Raw genomic sequence first — 18,839 nt, 5'->3', positions numbered from 1 at the left:
TGTCCCCACAGCCCCCGTCCCTCTCCGGCCAGGCACATGACGCTTCCAGCTACCCATTTATTCCTGCACGAAGTCTCCCTGGTACGAGACACATCCTGCCCATCTTGCTTACACAGTAAACGAGCCACCTGCCGAGCAGCAGCGCTGCCCCAGCCCGGGGACCTCGGGCAGGGCGGGATGGGGAGGAGAATAAATTAGAGAAAAAAAAGGCTAAAAAAGGCCACTGGCGATCGCTAGCCGGAGGACGGAGCAGCGGGGCCAGAGGGGGGGGACACGAGCATCCCCAAGGGGGGCTCCTGGATTCGGGGGGAGCTCCCCGGTTGCAGACAGTCCCAGGGAGCCGCTGTCCCCCCCCCCTTATGGGGACGGGCACCCCCGTGCCACCCCCCGGATGGTTTAAGGCACCGGCGTATGAGGAGGCAGGTGGACACCCGCCCGCAGCACCCCCGGCTGTGAAAATAAGTCCGGAGAAATTCCTCCCTCGGGTCCATCGGTCGGGATCTGGGCTTGTGAAGGTGTCCAGAGGGCTTCAAGTCCTTGGCCAGGAGGTTTGGGGCAGCTGAGGGATCCTCGGGGATGGGCGAGCAGCACCCGGGGGGCACCGCGGGTCCCCCCAGCGCCGGGTGCTCCCCGCGGCCCCACGCCCGCCGAGTCCCTCTCTCGGTGTTTTTTATTACACAGCAAAAAAAAAAAAAAAAAAAAAAAAAAAAAAAAACGAAAAAAGAGAGGAAAAAAACCTACCCCAAGGTAAAAACCAACCATCGGGGGGGCGCTGGAGCTGCCTGGGTCCTGCCCTCAGCCCGCAGCTGGGGGGGGTTGTGCCCGGCTGCCTCCTGCTGCGGCCCCTCCGTGCCGCCAAGCTGCACCCAAAGGGGGGTTTGGGGGGCAAAAAGCCGAAATCCTGGGGGGGTTTCCAGCTCCGGGGGTGGTGTCCAGCTCCGGGGGGGTGTCCAGCTCCAGGGGGGGGTGTCCAGCTCCGTGGGGGGGTGCCCGGGGAGGCTACATGCGGGAGGCCGGGCTGGCCAGCTCGTAGAAGAGCAGGTAGGCATCGCTGCTGCGCACGTGGCTGGAGGACATCGGGGTGACACTGCGGGGACAGGAGGGGTGCGGTGAGAGGCGGGGGGGTCCCACAGAGCGCTCCCTCCCCCCTCGTCGTCCCCCGGCCTCCAGGGCCTCACCGGGAGTCGTTGAAGCTGTGCCACTCTCCGGAGACGGGGCTCTTGCAGTAGGCGGTGTAGTGGCCCCCCATGGTGGTGCCCGAGTGGTTGGAGACGGCGTAGAGGTTGTAAACGGCGTGGTCTGCGGGCGGCCAGGGCGGTGCTCAGCGGGATAAACCCCCTAAAGGGGTCTGCAGCCCCCACCCCAAACCTCTGCCCCCTCCCAGGACCCCCCCAGCGGGCACGGCCCCGGCACTCACTGCAGCTCTGCGCGGCGAATTCCCGCAGGTCCAGGTCCTTCAGCTGGAAGTTGACGAAGGTGGTGAGCTTGCTGGCTCGGATCCGCGCCTCCGAGAAGCGCTTCAGGTCTGGGGGGGAGCACGTTAAGGAAGCGGGGACCCCCCCAAAAAATAAAAACACACAAAAAAACCCCCAGCTCCCTCCAGCAGCACCCGCGGCGCAAAGGATACGGAGCACCAGGATCTTGGGGAACTTCTGGATGCTGAATTTCTTCGTGCACCTCGTCCTGGCCTTGCAGCGGCAGCAGGTCTGGGGGCAGCAAACGATGCAGATGGCGGGGTGAGGGCTCAGCCTGCTCCCCAAAATCCCCCCCCCCGTGCCCCCAATCCCACGCCCCGTACCGGTTTCTCGTCCCCATCCAGGACGTCCTCTTTGGTGAAGAGCCGCAGGCAGTCCATGAGCGTCACCTCGCCGTAGCCTTTCTGCGGGAGCAGGGAGAGCTCAGGGGCAGGGAATGCAGGGTGAGGGTTTTTTTGGGGGGGGCAGCGGGGACCCCTCACCTTGGGGATGGGCAGGGAGAGGTCCCAGAAGGGGTCGAAGGCTGTGGAGCAGTAGCCGCACTCGCTGCAGGTCAGGGAACTCTTCAGCTGGCCAACGAAGAGGTCTGGGGGCGATAGGATGAAGGGTGGGGTGGAGAGGGGTGGGATGGAGAAAGAAGGGGTGGAGAGGGGTGGGGTGAAGGATGGGATGAGGAAGGATGGGATGAAGGAAGATGGGATGGAGAGGGATGGGATGAAGGATGGGATGAGAAGGGGAGGGATGGAGAAGGGTGGGATGGAGAGGGATGGGATGGAGAAGGGTGGGTTAAAGGATGGGATGAGGAAGGATGGGATGAAGGATGGGACGAAAAGGGGAGGGATGAAAAGGGGTGGGATGAAGAAGGATGGGATGGAGAAGGACGGGATGAAGGATGGGGTGAAGAGGGATGGGATGGGATAAAGCAGGACGGGATGAAGAAGGATGAGACCCCTCGTCCCCCCCCCATCCCCTCCCACCTCTCCCCAGCGCCCCGCTCACCGCTGACCCTGCTGTCCTCCCTCTCCTGGTACCTCCTCCACATCTGGCGGCTCTTCTCGTCGTCGCTGCGAGGCGGAGAGGCAGAATGGTGCTGGGTGCCGCTGCCCACCCCCTCTTTGGGGCAGCCCCGTGGCCTCCCCCCTGCCCCGTCCCCAACTCACGGGAGGTGGTCCAGGGTGTCGGCGCTGGCCCGCGGCCGCACCAGCACGCGGTTCACCTCCCCGTGCAGCCCGTCGAGGAGGAACCTCAGGAACTCCTGGGCGTCCTGCTGGCTGCGAGACCAGGGGGCAGAGGAGGTGAGGGGCTGACTGGGGGGGGCTCGGTACCCTCTCCCCACGTCCCCCCCCCCCCCCCCCCCGAGCCAAACGGCCCCTACTTGTAGCCGACGAAGCGGGGGGCGTATCGCTGGATCTGCGTCTTGAACTCGGAGGGGCTGACGCTCTCGTTGGGGGACGAGGTCCAGAGCAGCTGGATCAGCTTGGCGAATTCTGCGGGCGGAGACGTGGCTCAGGGGGACGGGGACGGGTGTCCCCTGGCTGTCCCCGTCCCCTTTGTAGCCCCCCCCTCAAAGCCTCGGGGTGTTTTTTGGGGGGGGGGGGGGGGGGTGCCGTTACCTGCCATGAGCGCGGTGCGCATGCGGCTGTTGTTGTTGAGGTCCCGCAGGTAGAGGTTCTGCAGGCAGTAATCCCGCAGCTCCCTGGTGTTGCTCAGGCACTGCAGGATGGAGTTCATGAAGCACTGGGGGAGGAAAAAAAATAAAATAAAAAAATAAAAAAATAAAATAAAAAAAAATAAACCATGGCAACGGGAGGCAGGAGGGAGGCGGGCGGCGATGTGGGGGGGACACCCGGGGAGGGTGGGCAGAGGATGGGGACGAGGCAGGACGGAGAGAGGGGACCCCTCCGTCCTCCAGCACCACTGGGAGCAGGGTGGGGAGCTCCTGGAGGGGGAATATGGGTCTGGGGGGGCGAGGGAAGGGCCGGGGTGCCCCACACCCCCCAGCTGTGCCCGCAGAAGGCCGCGGTGCCAGCAGGGAGCCCCGCAAGCACTCACCGTGTTGCCCAGGTTGCGCAGGCCGGTCAGCCCCTGCACCGCCTTGGAGCTCTGTGGAGAGAGGGAGCAGGGCTGGGACGAGCCAACCGTGGGGGCCACCAGCCCACGGGGCCACCAGCCCCAGCGTGGGGCAGCCCCCCAGGTGGGCACGGAGCGGGGCCAGCACCGCGGCCGCTCCTGGCGCAGGCTGCACGCAGGACGGTGGCTGAGGACCCGTCCTGGTGCTCAGCTCCCTGTCCTGGGATGCCTCCAGGGCTCAAAGTCCCCCTGGCTACCCCGTGCCCTGGGCTACGAGCCAGGCTGGCCACCCCCTGCCTCCTTTGTGCCCTGGGAAGCTGGGGGTGGCATTGCCCCACGGTGCCCCAGGGTGCCCCAGGGTGCCCCAGGGTGCCCCACGGTGTCTCACCCCCCCGGGACACCCCATACCAGCACCCCACAGATTTGGGCACGGCTCTTTTATGGGATTAAATCCCAGCAGGGCGCTGCAGGGCGCACCCCCCGGGTGGGTGCCGGGGCAGCCCTGCTCCTGGTGCCCCCCCCCCCGGCTCCTGCAGGTTGCCGCGGGTCCTCCCTGCTCCCGGGAGCGAGGAGGGGGAAGGAGGAGGAGAGGAGGGGGCCCCGCAGCTCTGAAATAGCAGCAGCTGGTGCGTGTGTGGGAGGTGCTGAGCACCCAGCCCTGACAGCAGCCCAAAATAACCCAGATACAGTTACACGTGCGCCTTCGCCGCGGTGCGGTGCGGGCATCACCCACCGCAGGGCCAGCGGGCACCCAGGTGCCTTCCGCGGGCACACGCGGCTCTGCGGGGCAGCCCCGTGCCCCGGCGGGGTGCTGACCCCGTGTCCTGCACCCTAAATCCCCGTGGAGGTGCCTGGGCACCTCCTGTCCCTGTTCTGGGATGGGCAGGGCGGCGGGCAGGGTGGCAGCAGCTTCTGGTGGCTTCCCCAGAAGGGATCGGGGTGCTGGGGTGGGCGCAGCCCCCATGCCCGCCGCCTGGCCCCACAGGGCACGGAGCAGCCCCAGCCCACCCCCGGCTCTGATTCCACCTCCTGCTTGTTATTTTTTTGTTGTTTTTTCGTTTTTTTTTTCCCCTCCCCTGGGTGACTCAACTCCAGCTAATCCCCCTCGCCCGGCCGGGGTGTTATCTAGGACACGGCGCTGCTCGGAGGCGGCGGAGGAGAGCTGGCTCACGCGGCGGCGGCTGGGGACTCCCCGAGGCTGCACTGCGGGAGGGGGGGGACAGGGGACAGGGGATGGGGACAGGGCACAGCGACCGGGCACTCGCCCTCCATCCACGTGCCAAGCACCCAGCGGGGCAGCGGGACGGCCGGGGCAGCTGGGCTTACATAAATGCCCCGATCCTGCCCCCTCCCCGCCCCCTGATGTCTCCGTGGACCCACCGTGGGCTGCGTGGCTCTGGGGACAGCCAGGCTCGCCCCGGTGGCACCGCCACGGCACCGCTGTGGCCACCAGCAGCCTCCTTGCACCGGCCAGTGCGGGGCACGCCACTTGGCCAAGGTCACCGCAGGGGCAGGGCTGGCACAGGGACCCCGGGCACGTGCTGTCACCTCCCCTCCTGCCCCCTGCTCGGGGCAGCGCCGGGAGCTGCCGGGTCCCCCCCCGGTGCCGCCAGCACCCGGTGGCACCCATGGGTGCCAGCCCCGCGCCCCCCGTCCTGCAGCGAGGGGCACCCCGAGGGGCAGCCAGGGGCGGACCCGAGCTCCACGGGGAGCGCAGGGGTCGCCCCCTCCCGTGCCCCCCAGGCTCCGAGCTCGTACCTTGGTCTTGTTGAGGACGAGCCCGACGAAGGTGGAGACCAGCAGGGACCCCGGCATGGAGGCGCGGGGGCGCAGCTCCTTGTGAAGGTCGGGGAGCGCGGGGGGCTCCTCGGGCAGCGTCACCGTGTACGAGTCCCTCATGGCTCCCCTCCCGGCTGCTGGGAGACGGCGAGGGGCTGCTGCTGCCGGGGGGGACCCCGGGGACCCCCTCTCCTGGGGCCGGCCAAGGTCGGGGGCAGGGGGTCAGGCGGGCGGCCTTGCCGGAGCAGCGCCGTGGCCGCGCGGTTGCGGTGCCGGAGCCGGTGCCGGTGCCGGCTCTCGGGGCTGACGGCACCTGAGCAGAGCTCTGACATCAAATGGGTGGAGAGGCGGCAGCGGCAGCGGCAGCAGCAGCAGGGCTCCGTGACGGCCAGCCCCCGCCGCACCGCGTGGTACAGCGAGCCGGAGAGCCAAGGGGGCCCGCGAGGGGCGGCCGTGCCCGCCGGCCACGCGCTCGCCGTGCCCAGACCACCGGGGAGGACGCGGGGAGCAGCCCCCTGCCCCCTGCCCTACGGCTCCCGGGATCCATCCTGCCACTGCTGTGGGGCTGCATGGGGTCGGTGCCACGCAGCAGAGCCCCCTCCTGTGCCCCCCAGCTGATGGGGAGCAGCCCCGGGGTGCCCGTGCCCGGAGCGGGGCTGCGGGGCTGTCCGAGTAGGATTTGGGGTTGTAGGGACAGTTTTAGGCTCCCCGCGGTGCTGCTTTGGGAACAGCAGGCAGTGCGTAGCCCCCTGCTTTGGGGGGCTGCTTTAGGGCCGGGCTCGGAGGTGTTTCACTGCTTCCCCTCACCAAAGGCAACCCCCCCGTGGGGCGGAGACCCCCCCGCTGGGATCGGAGCGGGGGGAAACTGAGGCACGGCGCGGGCAGGGCTCCAGCCATGCCCCTGCAGCAAGGGCAGGTGCGGAGGCTGGCAGGGAGCCCAGCTCTCCTGCGTCCTCGTCCTGCGCCTGCCTCCGCTTCACCCCGCTGACCGCAGCCGGCCCAGCGCCCGCTGCGTGCACCCGGGTGTCCTGGGGAGGGTGAGGGGGGGAAATTTCCACGGGCAGGGAGCGCGGCCGGGCTGCTACGGGGCTGGAGGGAGCCCCCCAGCCTCACCGGGACGGAGGCACCGAGCGGGGGCTGCTTTTCCCCGGGGCCACCCCCGCAGCCAGCGGTGCTCCGAGCGCCGCGGGCGCGCGTTCGGCACAGCCGGCGGAGGGACTGGAAGCAGGGGAAGGGAGAGAGAGGGGAGGTGGGGGGGGGGGGGAGGAGGGAAGGAGACTATTTTTGGCACCAGCAGAAATATCTGAGGAGGCATCTTGCAGCGTTATTCATCTGCAGGGCCGGGGCTTTTTGCATCACAACAGGATGCTCGCCGTAATCCTCGCTTGCGGGGATAGATTTGTGCACCCCCCCCCGTGGTGTGCGCGCCGTGCACATGCAGGGACGCAATGTGTGCACCCCACGGGGCTCATGCTGGTGCTGTGGGGGCCCCACAACTTGTAGGGCGCTTCCCAGGCCCTGGGGACGTGGCACAGCACCCCAGGGTGCTGCACGAGCCAGGCTCTGCTCCTGCCCTGCAGCCCAGCGCGTGATTTGGGGGCAGGATCGGGCCCCGGGCGCTGTGTGGGTGCTGGCGCAGAGCTCCCCGGGGATGGGGTGTGCCGGCTGAGCTGGCCCCACAGCAAGAGGGGTGCTGTTTGGCCACGTCCTGTGCCGAAAATCGTGCCCTGGTGACTTCAAGAGGACCTGGGAGCGCGGTGCCCTCCAGCTGGAGCGCCGTGTGGGCTCCTGGGGCAAGCTGCAGCCACGGAGCGAAGGAGCCAGCGAGCTGTCCCCTGCTGTCCCCTCTCCAGCGGTGACCTTCTGCCATGGGCAGAGGTTGCCACGGGTCTGGCTGGCACCGTGAAGGCAGGACCAGGGCTGGCCACGAGCCAGCACCGTCAGCAGCCTGGGATGGGGCTGCGGAGAGCTGCCGGCGTTCCCGTGGGTGGCTCTGGCCTCCCGACCCCGTGTCCACGCAGGGCGGTTAATGGGGTGGCACAGCTCCGGTCCCACCCTTCCCGGCCCCGTGCAGCTCCCCGTGCCCTGCAGGATGGGAAACTGAGGCACGAGGGCACCCTCTTGTCCCAGCTGCGGGCTCCTCCGCTTGGCTTCCCGCAGTGCCAAGGCAGGAGGTGGCCGGGAGCAGGCACGGGGCCAGCCCCTGCCATGCCCTGGGTCTGGAAGGATCGGGGGCTGCTGGTGCTGCCCCCGGGGCCGGGTAATGGGGCAGAACTGATGGCAGTGCCGGGGCTGCGACGCGGCCTCGTTTCCGGCACCGTGCATGCCCGCGGGCACCTGCAGCCCGTTTTACGACCGGTACGTTCGCTTCCCAGCTTGGGAACGGGGGGAAAAATGCCCAGGAATGGAAAATTGCAGGGGTGAGCATTAAAGCACCGGGGAAACCTAAACCAGCGTCACCGATCCGGCCTCTGAGCCTGCCCTGGCCCTCCCCAGCACCCTGTGCTGGCCGCCTTTGGCACCCCTTGGGTAGCAGGGGCAGGGTGGGCACGGGGAGGGGTCTGGCAGGGGGCTGCAGCAGCAGAGGGGGGTTAAGATAAGGGAGAGCACGGCCACGAGGCTGCGCAGCACCAGCTGCAGCTCCTGCTGGCCTCTCCTCCCTGCCCCACACCTCGCTGTGCCCCCCCAGCCCCTCCAGTGCTCCTGGCTGCTCGTGGCAGCCCTGCTCGCCCCTCAACTTCTCCGTCCCATGTCAGGGGCGAGGCCTTGAGGATGCTCCACAGCCCTTTTCCCAGCCCCGTGGGTACGTGGGGGCTTGGGTGGGAAGGGGCAGAGCCCCCCCATCCTGCTGGTGGGGAGCAGAAGGGGACCCCCAGCCCTCACCCTCCCTGCTCGGTGGGACGGAGCTGCTGGGAAGCAGCGGGCGGGTCAGACCCTGCTCGGGGGGGCACCGACCTTCAGCGTGGGGTGGAAAGGGAACGGGAGACAGCGCGGGCACAGCCCGATGGCTCCGTGGAAGGGAAGCCAAGTGGAAAATTACCGGGCTGCTGCCGTGCGCTCCTGAGCAGGGCTGCGTGCGTGGTGCCCGCTCCCGGCCTGGGACGAGGCTCTGGGGATGGCGCAGCGCCGATTTGGGGCTGGGACCCCGAGTGCCACCAGCACGTGTGATGGAGCAGCCATCACGATGCTGCCAACGGTGGCCCTCGGAGCTGCTGGGGACGGGGAGCAGGCAGAGCTGGGCACCTCCAGCTGCTTGGGGACACGGCACCGGCACGGCGCACACGTGGCGGCAGCACGGAGACCCCACCGACCCCACTGATGGAGACCCCAAAAGGGAGCGCACCATTTCCCTCAGCCCCCCAAGCTCAGCACGAACCCACACAGCACACAGGACCCCACCAGCCCCATCCTGTCCCCCCTCCACGGCGCACCACCTACCAGGGGTTCAGGGGCAGAGGTGCCGCCGTAGCCATCGCTCCTCTCGCAGGGCTGGCTGGCGCCGCGGGTGCCGGCTGAGGACAGGGCAGCTTGGGAGGGTCCGGGGGGGCTGCAGGGGAAGCTGCAGTGGCTGCTCTTCCTCTCGCAGCTCTCCAGGTAGTCACGGACGTAGTCGGAGCGTGCGGCGGCCTGGTACAGACCCTGCAGGGCGCCGAGCTCCTGGCGGCCCTGCGCCCCGGGGCTGGAGGCGTAGGCGCTCTCCGAGGCGCGCAGCCCCGAAAACTCCTGCACCAGGTCCGAGTGGCTGATGGATTTACGACGGCTGAGGGGCGTCGAGCTGGGCAGGTAGCCCGAGGGGCTGCCGGGGGTCCCCGTGAAGGTGTAGCACGAGCCCCCGCTCAGCCCCACGCCGGGCGGCCGGGACTGGGTGCGGAGGTAAGCGGGGCTCAGGCGGATGCCGGAGTCGGGGTAGAGGGGCAGGCGGCCGCTGTCGTAGGCGCTGGTGGGGGACAGCCCCGAGTGGTGGTAGCGGGGGGAGGGCAGGTAGCTGGCTTTGAAGCCGATTTTGTCGCTGTCGGCGTAGGCCGTGGTCAGGGTGGAGCCGTAGGAGGTGTAGGAGCTGTAGCCGCCGGGCACCCTGCCGTAGGTGGCCTCGGCATAGCGCGACGAGTCGACGTAGCGCTTCAGCGTGGAGGAGAGCTGGGACATGCTGCAGGCTGGGGCTCAGCGGGCTGGGCTGGAGGCATCGGCTGCAGGAGAAGAGCCCGGGTTCAGCTTCGAGGGGCCGCAGCCCGCGCGCATGGGGTGCCCGCCGCCGGCACCCAGCGGAGAGAGCCTGAGAGGGGCGAGCGGGGAACAGCGGGGACCCAGGGGACGTCATCGCGGGGTGGGCACGGCTCCTGCCAGCCCTCCTGGAGAGCTTGGGGCATCAGGGCACTGCTGGCAGTGCCACCCGGGTGCCTGTGGGCACCTGGCACCACAGGAGGGAGCCCTGGGGCTCTGCTGGGCACGGACGGAGGCGATGGGCACCCGTGGGGACAGCAGCGTCACCTCTTCCCTAGCCTTGGCCACACTGCCCCACGGCTGTCAGCACACGGGTCCTGGCTCTCCGTGCCTGCCCCCCCAGGGGCTGCCTGGTGTCAGGGAGCTGCTGAAGACCTTGCAGCAGCCACAAGCCACCCAGGGGTGCTGGGGGCCGTGGGGACAGCCAGGGAACACAAGGACGGAGGCACCTGGAGAAAAAGGGGAGCCAGCCCCGGAGCCGGGACAGGGCGGCCAGCCACCTGCACCAGCTTAAGCAGGGGATATTGAAGCCAGAAAAAAACTTGCTCACGGGCTGAGGGCTGGTCCCATACCTGTCCTGGGGCCGTGCTCGCTCCCCTGGGTGCCTGGTGTCCCTTCCCTGTGCGGCCAGCAGCTCACGGCTCCGAGTGTCCTCGGTCACCCAGGAGATGACCCCGGCTCCGAGGCTTTTCCCAGCCCCGCCAGGGCGGGCGCTGGCCCCGCTCCAAAGCAGTGCAAGAGGTGCCGGGGATGGAAACAGAGCCCAGCCCTCAAAAAGTGGGGTGCAGCCGGGCTCGGGGACGGGGACCAGAGCGTGGCCACCGCAGGATCCTCCTTGCCTGGCCCCGAGCTGCTGCTGCCGTGGCCGGGGAGCAGCACGGAGGAAACTATTTACAAGCAAGAGCAAGCCGGAGCGCACAGACCTGTTTGGGAGCCGAGGCCGAGGGCTGAATAATGCGCTCGCAGGCAAAGGAGCCACCAAACACCCGGCTCTCCCCCACCCCGCCGCAGCCGCCCGCCCCCTCCAGCACCGGGAGGACCCCGGAGCTGCTCGGCCAGGCAGGAGCTGGTGCGCACCGAGGGGGTTTGCTGTGGGATGTGGGGCCCGGCAAAGGGTCCCCGTCCCCATGGGTATTGGGGTGAGGGTGCTGGAGCCCTGCGGCTCCAACGGGTGCCTTCTGGCAGCGGGACAGGTCCCCGCGGGGCACAGCGTGGCCTGGGGATGTGGGGAGCCGGTGGAGGGATGTGGGATTTGGGAAGGGGAACCTGCCCTGGGCACAGCAGGGACCCTATTGGCATCACGGGAGGGGAGATCTTACCACGTAGGGCCGCCGTGTCAGCTGGGAGCACCCGTGCTGTGCCGTCCCCGTGTCACATCACAGCGGACCCCAGGGCTGGAGGAGAGCGGAGCGTGCCATGAGCCCGGGGAGCCGAGGAGGTGTGAGAAATCCCCGGTTCCTCCCATCGCTTCCTGGGCCCCTCCCTGCCCGTAATAACGCTGAGCTTCTTCCCTGCTGCCTGGGCGAAGCCCTGGGGCCGGCACGGCTGAGTCAGGCCTCCTGCACCCTCAGCATCCTCCCCGGGGAAGCTGAGGCACAGGAATGTCCGGTCCGCGGCCGCGTGCCCGGGAGCCAGGAGCCAACCCCAAGGGGACCCGAGATCCCGTTCCTGGGGAGCTCATCCCAACGGGAGCCTCAATTCGGGATGGCCACAGGTCTCCTGGAGAGGCAACCCTTCACCCCGGAGGCTTGAGGGAGGCCTCTCCTAAATTCCCGGTGCCGTCCTCTCCTAAATTCCCGGTGCTGGTGGCCCCCGGTGGCCGCTGTCCCCCCCGGGGTGGCCGCGGAGCCCCAGGGCAGGCTCAGCTTACACGGCCCTGGCTCCGTGCAGGGAGCTGTGGCACAGCTGCTTCTCGCTTACGCAGCTTTGGAGCCGTGGCCCCGTGCCCTGAGACACAATGTCCCAGCCCGGGGGTTATTCATGAGCTCCCAACCCTCTGCGGCAACCGGGGGCCCCTGCGTGGAGCGAGGACACCCCGGGGCTGAGGGGCTGCGGGTGCTGAGCCCCCCGGGATGTCCCCAACCAGGGGTTTCCCTTTCCTAATCCTGAGAACGCTCCCAGCTCGGTGCACGTGTGCCGGGCGGGCGTCACCGCCGCTGACACATCCCCACCTGGCTGCAAAACCTGCTGCTCGCCGCTCCCGGGCCGCCCCCCAGGCAGCAAAACCCCAACCCCACGGGGAGCCCTGACGTCGGGCTCGACGCCTGTTATTGCTTTGAGGTCTGCGGGTGGGGGAAAAAAAAAAAAAAAAAAAAAAGAAGGGACCCCGGGGAGGTGAGCGGGACGCGGCTCTGCCCACCCCGGGCACCGGGAGGTGCTGGGTGTGCTGTGGGTTTGCCATGGGATCCCGCTCCCCGGGGACAGCGAGAGCGCAAAGGTCTCCCCTATAGCTTCACCCAGCTGAAGGGAGAGTGAGGAGGGGGTTTTAGGGGCTCTCCCTGGCACCTCGCAGCCCTCTCCCCATAGGATTGTCCCCTCATGGCCCTTCCACTCACCAGTGTGCTCGGCGGGGCTGCGGTGCTCATGGGGCGACGCCGAGCCGGGGGAGCCGCTGCTGACACCTCGGGGTGCTCCCCTGGGGCCGGAGCAGAGCGAGGGGGTTTTTTGGGGTGCTGACGGCAGGGTCAGGCCCCCCCCTGGGGCTGGGCTCCTCCAGCCGGGTTGGGAGCGGGCGCAGCGGCCGTGCCGGAGGGCTGGGGGGGCCGCGTGAAAACGCCACGGCAGAAATTGAGGGCTCAGGTTACCGGGTGGATAAATATAGAGCCTTTATCTGACCTCGCAGGGCGCCCGAATGCGCCTCTCACATTCCAGCCTCCCCGAGGCTTAAAGGGGACGTGAGCCCCAGGGCGCCCCACGGCAAGGGGAGGCTGGAGAGGCACGGAGGAGGCCTGAGGGTAAGCGTGGGGAGAGAGGGGGTTTGGGAAGGTCGTGGAGGTCCAGGAGGGGAGGTGGTCTGCGTTTTGCTCCCTGATGGGAAAAGCCACGGGGAGAAGAAGCCCCCCCTGGCCTGCAGCAGAGCAGGAGCGGGCTGGGAGCACCCTCTGCCCCCCGTGGGGACACCGGGGGGGACACGGGGGGACGCCAGGGCGCAACCCCCAGCTCCGCTCCCTGACGCCTGACCCGCCCAGGGCGGCTCGGCCTCGCGGTGAGCCGGCACCTCGGTGGCCGTGACTCAGCCAGCACCTGCCGACGATAATTAGGCGGGCTGCAATTAGGCTGGCATTTGCCTCCTGCCCGGCTCCGGCCCCGAAACAGGGAGGGCCACGTGAGGCTGGCGTCCGCGCCTGGGTGTGACTCCGGGAGGCTGCCGCGGGGTCATCAGCGGCGTGAGGGGCGGCGGTGGCACGGCCCCGATCCCAAACCCACCCCACAGATTCTGTGGTTCTCGGGGCAGCACCGGGATCCAGCACGTGGCTGCTTCAGGAGCTGCCAGAGCCCTTGGCATCCCCAGGGGCATCACACGGGTGCACGCAACACGCACGTCAGCAGGCACGGGGGAAGGACCCTGGCACAGCTCCGGGACGCGCCCGCACGCCCGGCCCCGCTCACGCACGCTCCCTGCCCGTGGGATGCCAGGGCCGGGGCTGCCTCCACGGGCACGGCCCCACCAGGACGTGCAGGGCACGAGGGAGACGGGGGCAGGATGGGGACGGGGTGCCGGAGGTGCCCGTGTGCGTGGGGTGCCCGGTGGTACCTACCCCGCTTCGCCCCTCTCCCGGCTCCGCAGGCGCCCCCAGCCCTGAGCTCACAATGGGGTCATTGGGATGGAATGGGGGGGTATGGGGACACGGGGCTGTGCCCCAAGGGGCAGGACGGGGTCACCCTTTGCTTCTCCACTAAAGGCTGGGGCTGCCGAGGAGGTGCTGACCCCCCATAGCCCCCCAGCCCACCCCACACACACACACGGGCGGCCACGACTCCAACACACGACCTAGGCTTTTATTGTGCAGACGGAGGAAAACTCCCGGAGGACAGGTGGTTTTGTTCTTCTTCTTGTTGCTTTTCGTAGGGTTGGCTTTTCTTTCTTTTTTTTTTTCTTCTTTTTTTTTTTTCTCCTTTGAACAGAATCTCTTTTTACGACAAGCTGTGGAAACAACTACAAATGTTCACCAAAAAAAAAAAAAATATATAAATGAGACCGGAGGATGCGTCCGCGCGGTCGGCTGGGCTCTGCCCTGCCCCGCTGCTCCCCGGGGAGCTCCAAACCAGCCCGGGGAACGGGGTGAGCCAAACCTCAGCCGTGCACGGCCTCGGCAGCACTAGACAGCAAGAAGCAAGCAGGCAGCGAGAGGGGCAGGGATGGGCAGGACGGGGCAGCGGGGCTGGGGGCAGCTCGCGGCGAGGAAGCGGGGAGCAGCTGCTGGGAAGGGCTCTCAGCCGTCGTGGCACAGCCTGGGGAGCTCAGCAGGGCTGGGGTTGACCCCACAGCCCCAGGTGGTCCCGTCACTGCCTCCCCCAGCCCCCTGCCCGCTCCTGGGCTGGGGTGCGCGGGGCCAGCCTCGTGGTTTCTCCTGGTCCGAAGGCTCCTGAGGTCCTGCGGGGCATGGGGACAAGGCTGGGGCTGTGCTCGGGGTCCCTCTCTCCACTCTCGCTGACCCCTGGGAACATCCTTCTTGAGGCGGTGGCCAAGGGCTGGGCTTGCCTTCGCCCCCTTTTTCCTCACTTTGATAGAGAGAAGGGAGCGGGGAGGCACGGGGGGGACACACGGAGCTCCTCCCTGCGCCATGGGGGGGCTGGAGAAAGAGGGGGGCGCGTGCCACGGGGAAGGACGGGGACCCCCCAGACGTCCCCATGGAGCTTGGGCGGGGGAGTGGTGGTCCCCTGGGGGAGCCCCCTCCCCACCTGGGGGCACGGGGCGCTGGCCGGGCTGCGGCTAGCTCGGAGAGGCTCCGCGGGCCTCCGCTGCGGGCGCTGGCGGCACTTCTCTCGTCACAGCTAAGGACTGGTCCCCGGGGAGGACCAGGGGGGTACCCGGGCTCGGGCAACCCCAGGGCACAAGGCGGTGTCTGGGGGCCTCGCTTCCAACCCGGCTGCAACAAAGAGAAACCACCAAGTCACCCCGCTGGCACGTGGCCTCCTCCCCGTCTCCTCCCAGCACCGGGACCCGTCCCCGCGCTCTCCCGTCCCCTCCCTTACCTGCTCGTCCGGCTGTCTTTCCCCAGCTGAGAACAGGCCAAGGAAAAATATATAAAATAAAAACAAAAAAAATAATGAAAGAAAAGGGGTGGGAGAAGCGGGCTGAGGCTCCGGTGCCCCAGCAAAACCAGCACAAGGGGAGGGTGTGATGGGAGAAGCGACGCTGCCTAGCGGAGCCACCATGCTTCGGAGCGGGGCGTGCGCGCGCGCGTGTGCCGGCGGGTCTCAGCACAGGACGGTGGCTAGCGTTAGATATACGGCTACACAGATAACATAGAGAGAGGTTTCGTTGCTTCCAAATCTGCTCTTTCCGAGGGCTGCGCTCTGGCGGGGGAGGCGGGTTGGCTGGGGTGCTCCGTGGGGGGCGCGGGGTGGTTTGTTTTGTTGTTTTGTTTTTTTTTTTTTTATCCTTTCACAGGGACACGAAGTCCACGGCTTGCAGGAGAGGCAGGGACAGGAGGAGCAGCAGGAGCCACGAAGTGTTCTGGATCAAGAGGCTGAAGCCGGCGCATTTCTCCAGTTTGTCTGCCGGGATGGGGAACGGGGAGAGAAGAGATGAAACCCCATGGGAGCAGGGGTCGGGGCGGCTGGGACCCCGGCACAGCAATGCAGCGAGCCCAGCCTGCCCCACTGCCCGTTCCCACCTTGTGCCCGTGGAGCAGGGAGGCTTTTGAGGGTGCAGAGACCCCGGGGAACACCAAACCCTGCCTGTGCCAGAGAGCAGGGGCGAGGGGGTGGGCAGCAGGACATCAACGGGGCTCGGGGAGCCTTTGGGGACACCACAGGGGCTGGGGCTTTCTTGCCTGTCCCTGCCAAACCGAGGGGCGGGGGAGGAGGAAGGGGCTGAAGAGGAGCTGGAGGCCGGGCACCGCTGCCCCTCTCACCTTTGATGACGGTGATGTTCTTTATCTGGTTGCCGGTGTAGTCGTTGGTGGCCTTGAGCTCGCACATGTAGACCCCCTCGTCGCTGGTGGTGAAGCTCTGCAGGTAGAGGCACACCAGGTTCTTGTGCATGGTGACGTTGGCGCGGCTCCGGTAGACGTTCTCGGAGACGCTGATGGTGCTGTGGATGACGTGCTTCCTGTTGTCCTTGGTGATGCTGAACTCGTAGGTCAGCGGGTTGCTGGTTTTGTTCTCGTAGCGGCAGTCCACCCGCAGGCTCTGGCCCAGCAGGCAGGCGCTCAGGTCCTTGATCATCTGGCACTGGGCGGCCTGGAGCACTGGGACAAGGGGTGGGACATGGTGGGTGTGGAGCACGGTGAGCAGCAGGGACACCCGAGCAGCCTCCCGGCCCCGTGGGTGCCGCAGCCCACCCCGACCCAGAGCCCTACCTGTCAGGATGACAGCGATGCCGACGGTGGGGTTCATCTTTCCGCTGCTCAGGTGCCCGGGGGGAGGCTGCCGGCAAGAGACGAGCCTGGGGAGGGGGAGAGAAGCGATCAGCGAGGCCCCCACCGTGGCACAGACGATGCTCTGCAGCTGGCTGCACGGGGAAGGGATGGGGATTGAGCACTGCGTGCCCACCAGCATCACCTTCCCGCGTCCTTAGGCGGTGCCAGCCACGCTCTTTTCCCTCCCTGGATCCCCCTGGTGCCCAAACCTTTGTGTTCTGCCCCCAAAATCTCCCCGCCCGAGGGGCGGGCAGCAGAAAGCAGGATGCGCCCCGGTGCCCGCCCGGCACGGTGCCAGGTGAGGGACCCTTCGTGCGGGTGCCAGCCTGGCCCCCCCGCGGGTGAGCTCAGCAGAGATGACTCACTGCGATGCGGTGAGGGAAAGGGGCCAAGAGCCTCCAGGAGGGAGAGGCAGCAGCCGGACAGGGAGCTGAGACTGCCAAAGGATGGCACCGGGTCCCCAGGGACCGAGCGGAGCCCGCCCGGACACGGGCTTGGGAAGGTTTTGGGGTGGGAGAGTCCAGCTACAGGGTCCCTGGCCCCTCGCCCACCCTCCTGAGGGCGAGGGGCTCGTGGATGTGCCGTCCAAACCCCAGCCCTGCCGGCGGTTTGATGCGGCCGAAAGGAATCAATTAAAGGCTTGCAGCCCGGCCAAGCAACCGCACGGGGAATCCAGCCGCAGACATGCGGAGAGGAGGGAGGAGAGGGGGGGGGGGGAGAAGCAGAGCAGAACCCGGGGCTCAAGGACGCGCCGAGGGCCCCGCAGTCGCTCCTCCTGGGTGGGGGCTGCGGCCAGCACCGAGAGGGGGAGCTCAGCTGCCACCCCTTTGGGTCCCCAGGGGGGCAGGGGGGAGCGCAGACCCGCCCCACCGTGCCCCATCGCAGCTTGGCTCAGCATCCAGGGAAGAGCTGGGAAGTGCCTGTACCGCAGCCAGCTGGATTTTACTTTTTTTTTTTTTAGCATTTTTTTGGGTCTTTCACATAACATTCAAAGGGGGAAATGCCAAGACCATGTGCTCATTCCATAGTTGTGAAAGACCTCTATATCTGCAACCCCAAACCCAGGCCAAGCAGAAAAACTCCCTTCTGCATGGTCTCGATAACCAAGGGGTCGCAAAGGGGGACAAAGGTGTGACAGAGGAGACCGTGTCCCCTCCGGGACCCTCCGAGCTGGCCCTGGCCCCTCGATTTACCCTTTCCCAGCTCAGATTTGCTCCTCCTTGAGCATCCTGGGACTCTGCCCAGGTTGCAGCCGCAAACGCAGCGCAGATGAGCTCCCCGAGAGCAGGGCTGCCTCCCACCCATGTGCAAAAGCACACAGATCTTCCAGGTTTAGGGTCTGCGAGCCTTTTGCCCCCCTGCACCCCCCTCTCCCCCCTGGCAGGAGCTGAGCCAGCCGGGTAACCCCAGGGGCTGTGCACGGGGATGGGGCTCACAAGGGCGGTGGCACCGGGGGGGGGGGGGGACACCCCTGTGGGGTCGCAGAAGGGGCTCTGGGAATGGCGAGGGTGGGGACACCGGGGGGAAAAATGGGGATGCGGGAAACCCTGAGCCCCAAAAACCTGAGAGCGAAAGTGGGGCTGCGAGGAGGAGGGCGGGGGGGGGGGGGTGCCTGGGCTTGGTGCAGGAGCTGCCGCCCTTGCAGGGATGCGGGTGGGTGCGTGGGTGCGCGCAGGCGTGCCCGCGGAGGAATGCCGCAATCCCGACGGCTTGGGGGGAAAGGAGAAGGAGGGGGGGGGCACCAGCATCGCTGCGAAAACCCCAGAGCATCCCCTGCATCGCCCCCCGACCCCCTCGAATCTCCCCGACCCCCCCCGCGACGCTCCCCAAATCCCCGCAGCGCTGCGCCCAAGGCGCGCACGGGGACCGGCGCTGGGTACCCCCGGGGGGGGGCTGCATCCCTCCCGCTTCCTGGTGATGCTGGTGGGACTGGGGATGCTGGGGATGCCGGTGCCTACCTGGGGGGCCCCGCTGCCGCCTCCCGGCGCTGCTGCCCGCTGCTGCCCGCGGCTCCCGGTGGGGCTGGGGGCGGTGCGGAGCTCCCCGCAGTTTGGGAAGGGCCGGCCGGGCGGCCCCAGCAAATCAGGGGCGGGCGGCGTCACCGAGGCTCAGCCCCCAGCCCTGCGGTGATTTTTTTTTTTGGGGGGGAGGGTGCGGGGGGGTCCCTGATTCTGGCAGCCCGGCCTCAAACCTACACCCTCGCCCCCCGCCCCTCAGCATCCCGGCTGCGGGTTTGGGGTGCTGGGGGTGCAGGGAGACCCCCTCGGTGGGGGATTTTGCAGGCTGGGGGTTTGGGGGCGCATCCCCATCGCCATGGGAACTGCGTTTGGCAGAAGAGCCGCCGCCCCCCCCCTGCAATGTGGGGGTGCTTGGCCTGGGCTGGGGAACAGCAGAGCTCCCCCACCCCAAATATGTAGGAATCGGGGTCCCTGCAGCAGCTCTCCTCCCTGTAGGGGATGCAGTTTGGGCTCTCTGTGATGCCCCCGGGCACCCACCCCCCTCGTGTTTAAGCCCCACAGCTGGTGGGGCAAATAAAGACTCATCCCACGCAGCCCCCCATGGATAAGCAGAGCTGCTTCTGCACAAGGAAAATGTCTTTGGACCCAGAAAGCATCCCTGCAAAATCCCTCTGCCCTGCTCTTGGGCAAGGTGGAGGTGACAGCAGCACGAGGAGCTGCTCGCCCTGAGTTTTTGGGGTCTGAGGCAC

At 67.7% G+C, this 18,839-nt stretch overlaps 2 protein-coding genes across 4 annotated transcripts; both read right to left on the bottom strand.

Annotated features, from left to right (window-relative positions):
- Window positions 1-43: 43 nt before the first annotated feature.
- On the bottom strand, window positions 44-12,311 carry USP2 (ubiquitin specific peptidase 2). 3 transcript variants are annotated; one of them, XM_082777936.1, is made up of 14 exons: window positions 12,101-12,311; window positions 10,865-10,939; window positions 8,763-9,511; window positions 3,528-3,578; window positions 3,089-3,212; window positions 2,851-2,962; window positions 2,636-2,746; window positions 2,475-2,539; window positions 1,958-2,061; window positions 1,799-1,879; window positions 1,628-1,706; window positions 1,418-1,525; window positions 1,179-1,299; window positions 44-1,087 (listed from the first exon to the last, which is right to left on the bottom strand). In XM_082777936.1, exons 3-14 carry the CDS (start codon window positions 9,468-9,470, stop codon window positions 1,000-1,002), a joined length of 1,752 nt encoding a protein of 583 aa, XP_082634062.1. In that variant the 5' UTR covers window positions 9,471-9,511; window positions 10,865-10,939; window positions 12,101-12,311; the 3' UTR covers window positions 44-999. The 3 variants fall into 3 exon arrangements, with proteins under 3 accessions (XP_082634062.1, XP_082634063.1, XP_082634064.1); XM_082777937.1 differs by lacking the exon at window positions 10,865-10,939; XM_082777938.1 differs by lacking the exons at window positions 8,763-9,511; window positions 10,865-10,939; window positions 12,101-12,311 and adding an exon at window positions 5,304-5,625.
- A 1,214-nt stretch (window positions 12,312-13,525) lies between these two features.
- Window positions 13,526-18,153, bottom strand: THY1 (Thy-1 cell surface antigen). The gene is made up of 4 exons (XM_082778041.1): window positions 18,091-18,153; window positions 16,073-16,158; window positions 15,626-15,961; window positions 13,526-15,266 (listed from the first exon to the last, which is right to left on the bottom strand). The coding sequence occupies exons 2-4, from the start codon at window positions 16,107-16,109 to the stop codon at window positions 15,154-15,156; spliced, it is 486 nt and encodes a 161-aa protein (XP_082634167.1). The 5' UTR covers window positions 16,110-16,158; window positions 18,091-18,153; the 3' UTR covers window positions 13,526-15,153.
- Between the last annotated feature and the right edge of the window lie 686 nt (window positions 18,154-18,839).

Source organism: Aythya marila, assembly GCF_965140915.1.
Source record: "Aythya marila genome assembly, chromosome: 23".
Taxonomy (NCBI): domain Eukaryota; kingdom Metazoa; phylum Chordata; class Aves; order Anseriformes; family Anatidae; genus Aythya; species Aythya marila.
The sequence above is the reverse complement of the archived record's forward strand: the minus strand, read 5'-3'. Positions and strand labels throughout refer to the sequence as shown.

Bases quoted from the DNA above. Each gene is read 5' to 3' on its own strand.
- THY1 (XM_082778041.1), bottom strand. From the start codon at position 16,109: ATGAACCCCACCGTCGGCATCGCTGTCATCCTGACAG. The intron at 15,962-16,072 runs GTAGGGCTCTGG...CCCTTGTCCCAG, and splicing joins CATCGCTGTCATCCTGACAG to TGCTCCAGGCCGCCCAGTGC. The intron at 15,267-15,625 runs GTGAGAGGGGCA...CCATCCCGGCAG, and splicing joins GAACATCACCGTCATCAAAG to ACAAACTGGAGAAATGCGCC.
- USP2 (XM_082777936.1), bottom strand. From the start codon at position 9,470: ATGTCCCAGCTCTCCTCCACGCTGAAGCGCTACGTCGACTCGTCGCGC. The intron at 1,880-1,957 runs GTGAGGGGTCCC...CTGCTCCCGCAG, and splicing joins TCTCCCTGCCCATCCCCAAG to AAAGGCTACGGCGAGGTGAC. The intron at 1,707-1,798 runs GTACGGGGCGTG...TGCTGCCCCCAG, and splicing joins TGGATGGGGACGAGAAACCG to ACCTGCTGCCGCTGCAAGGC.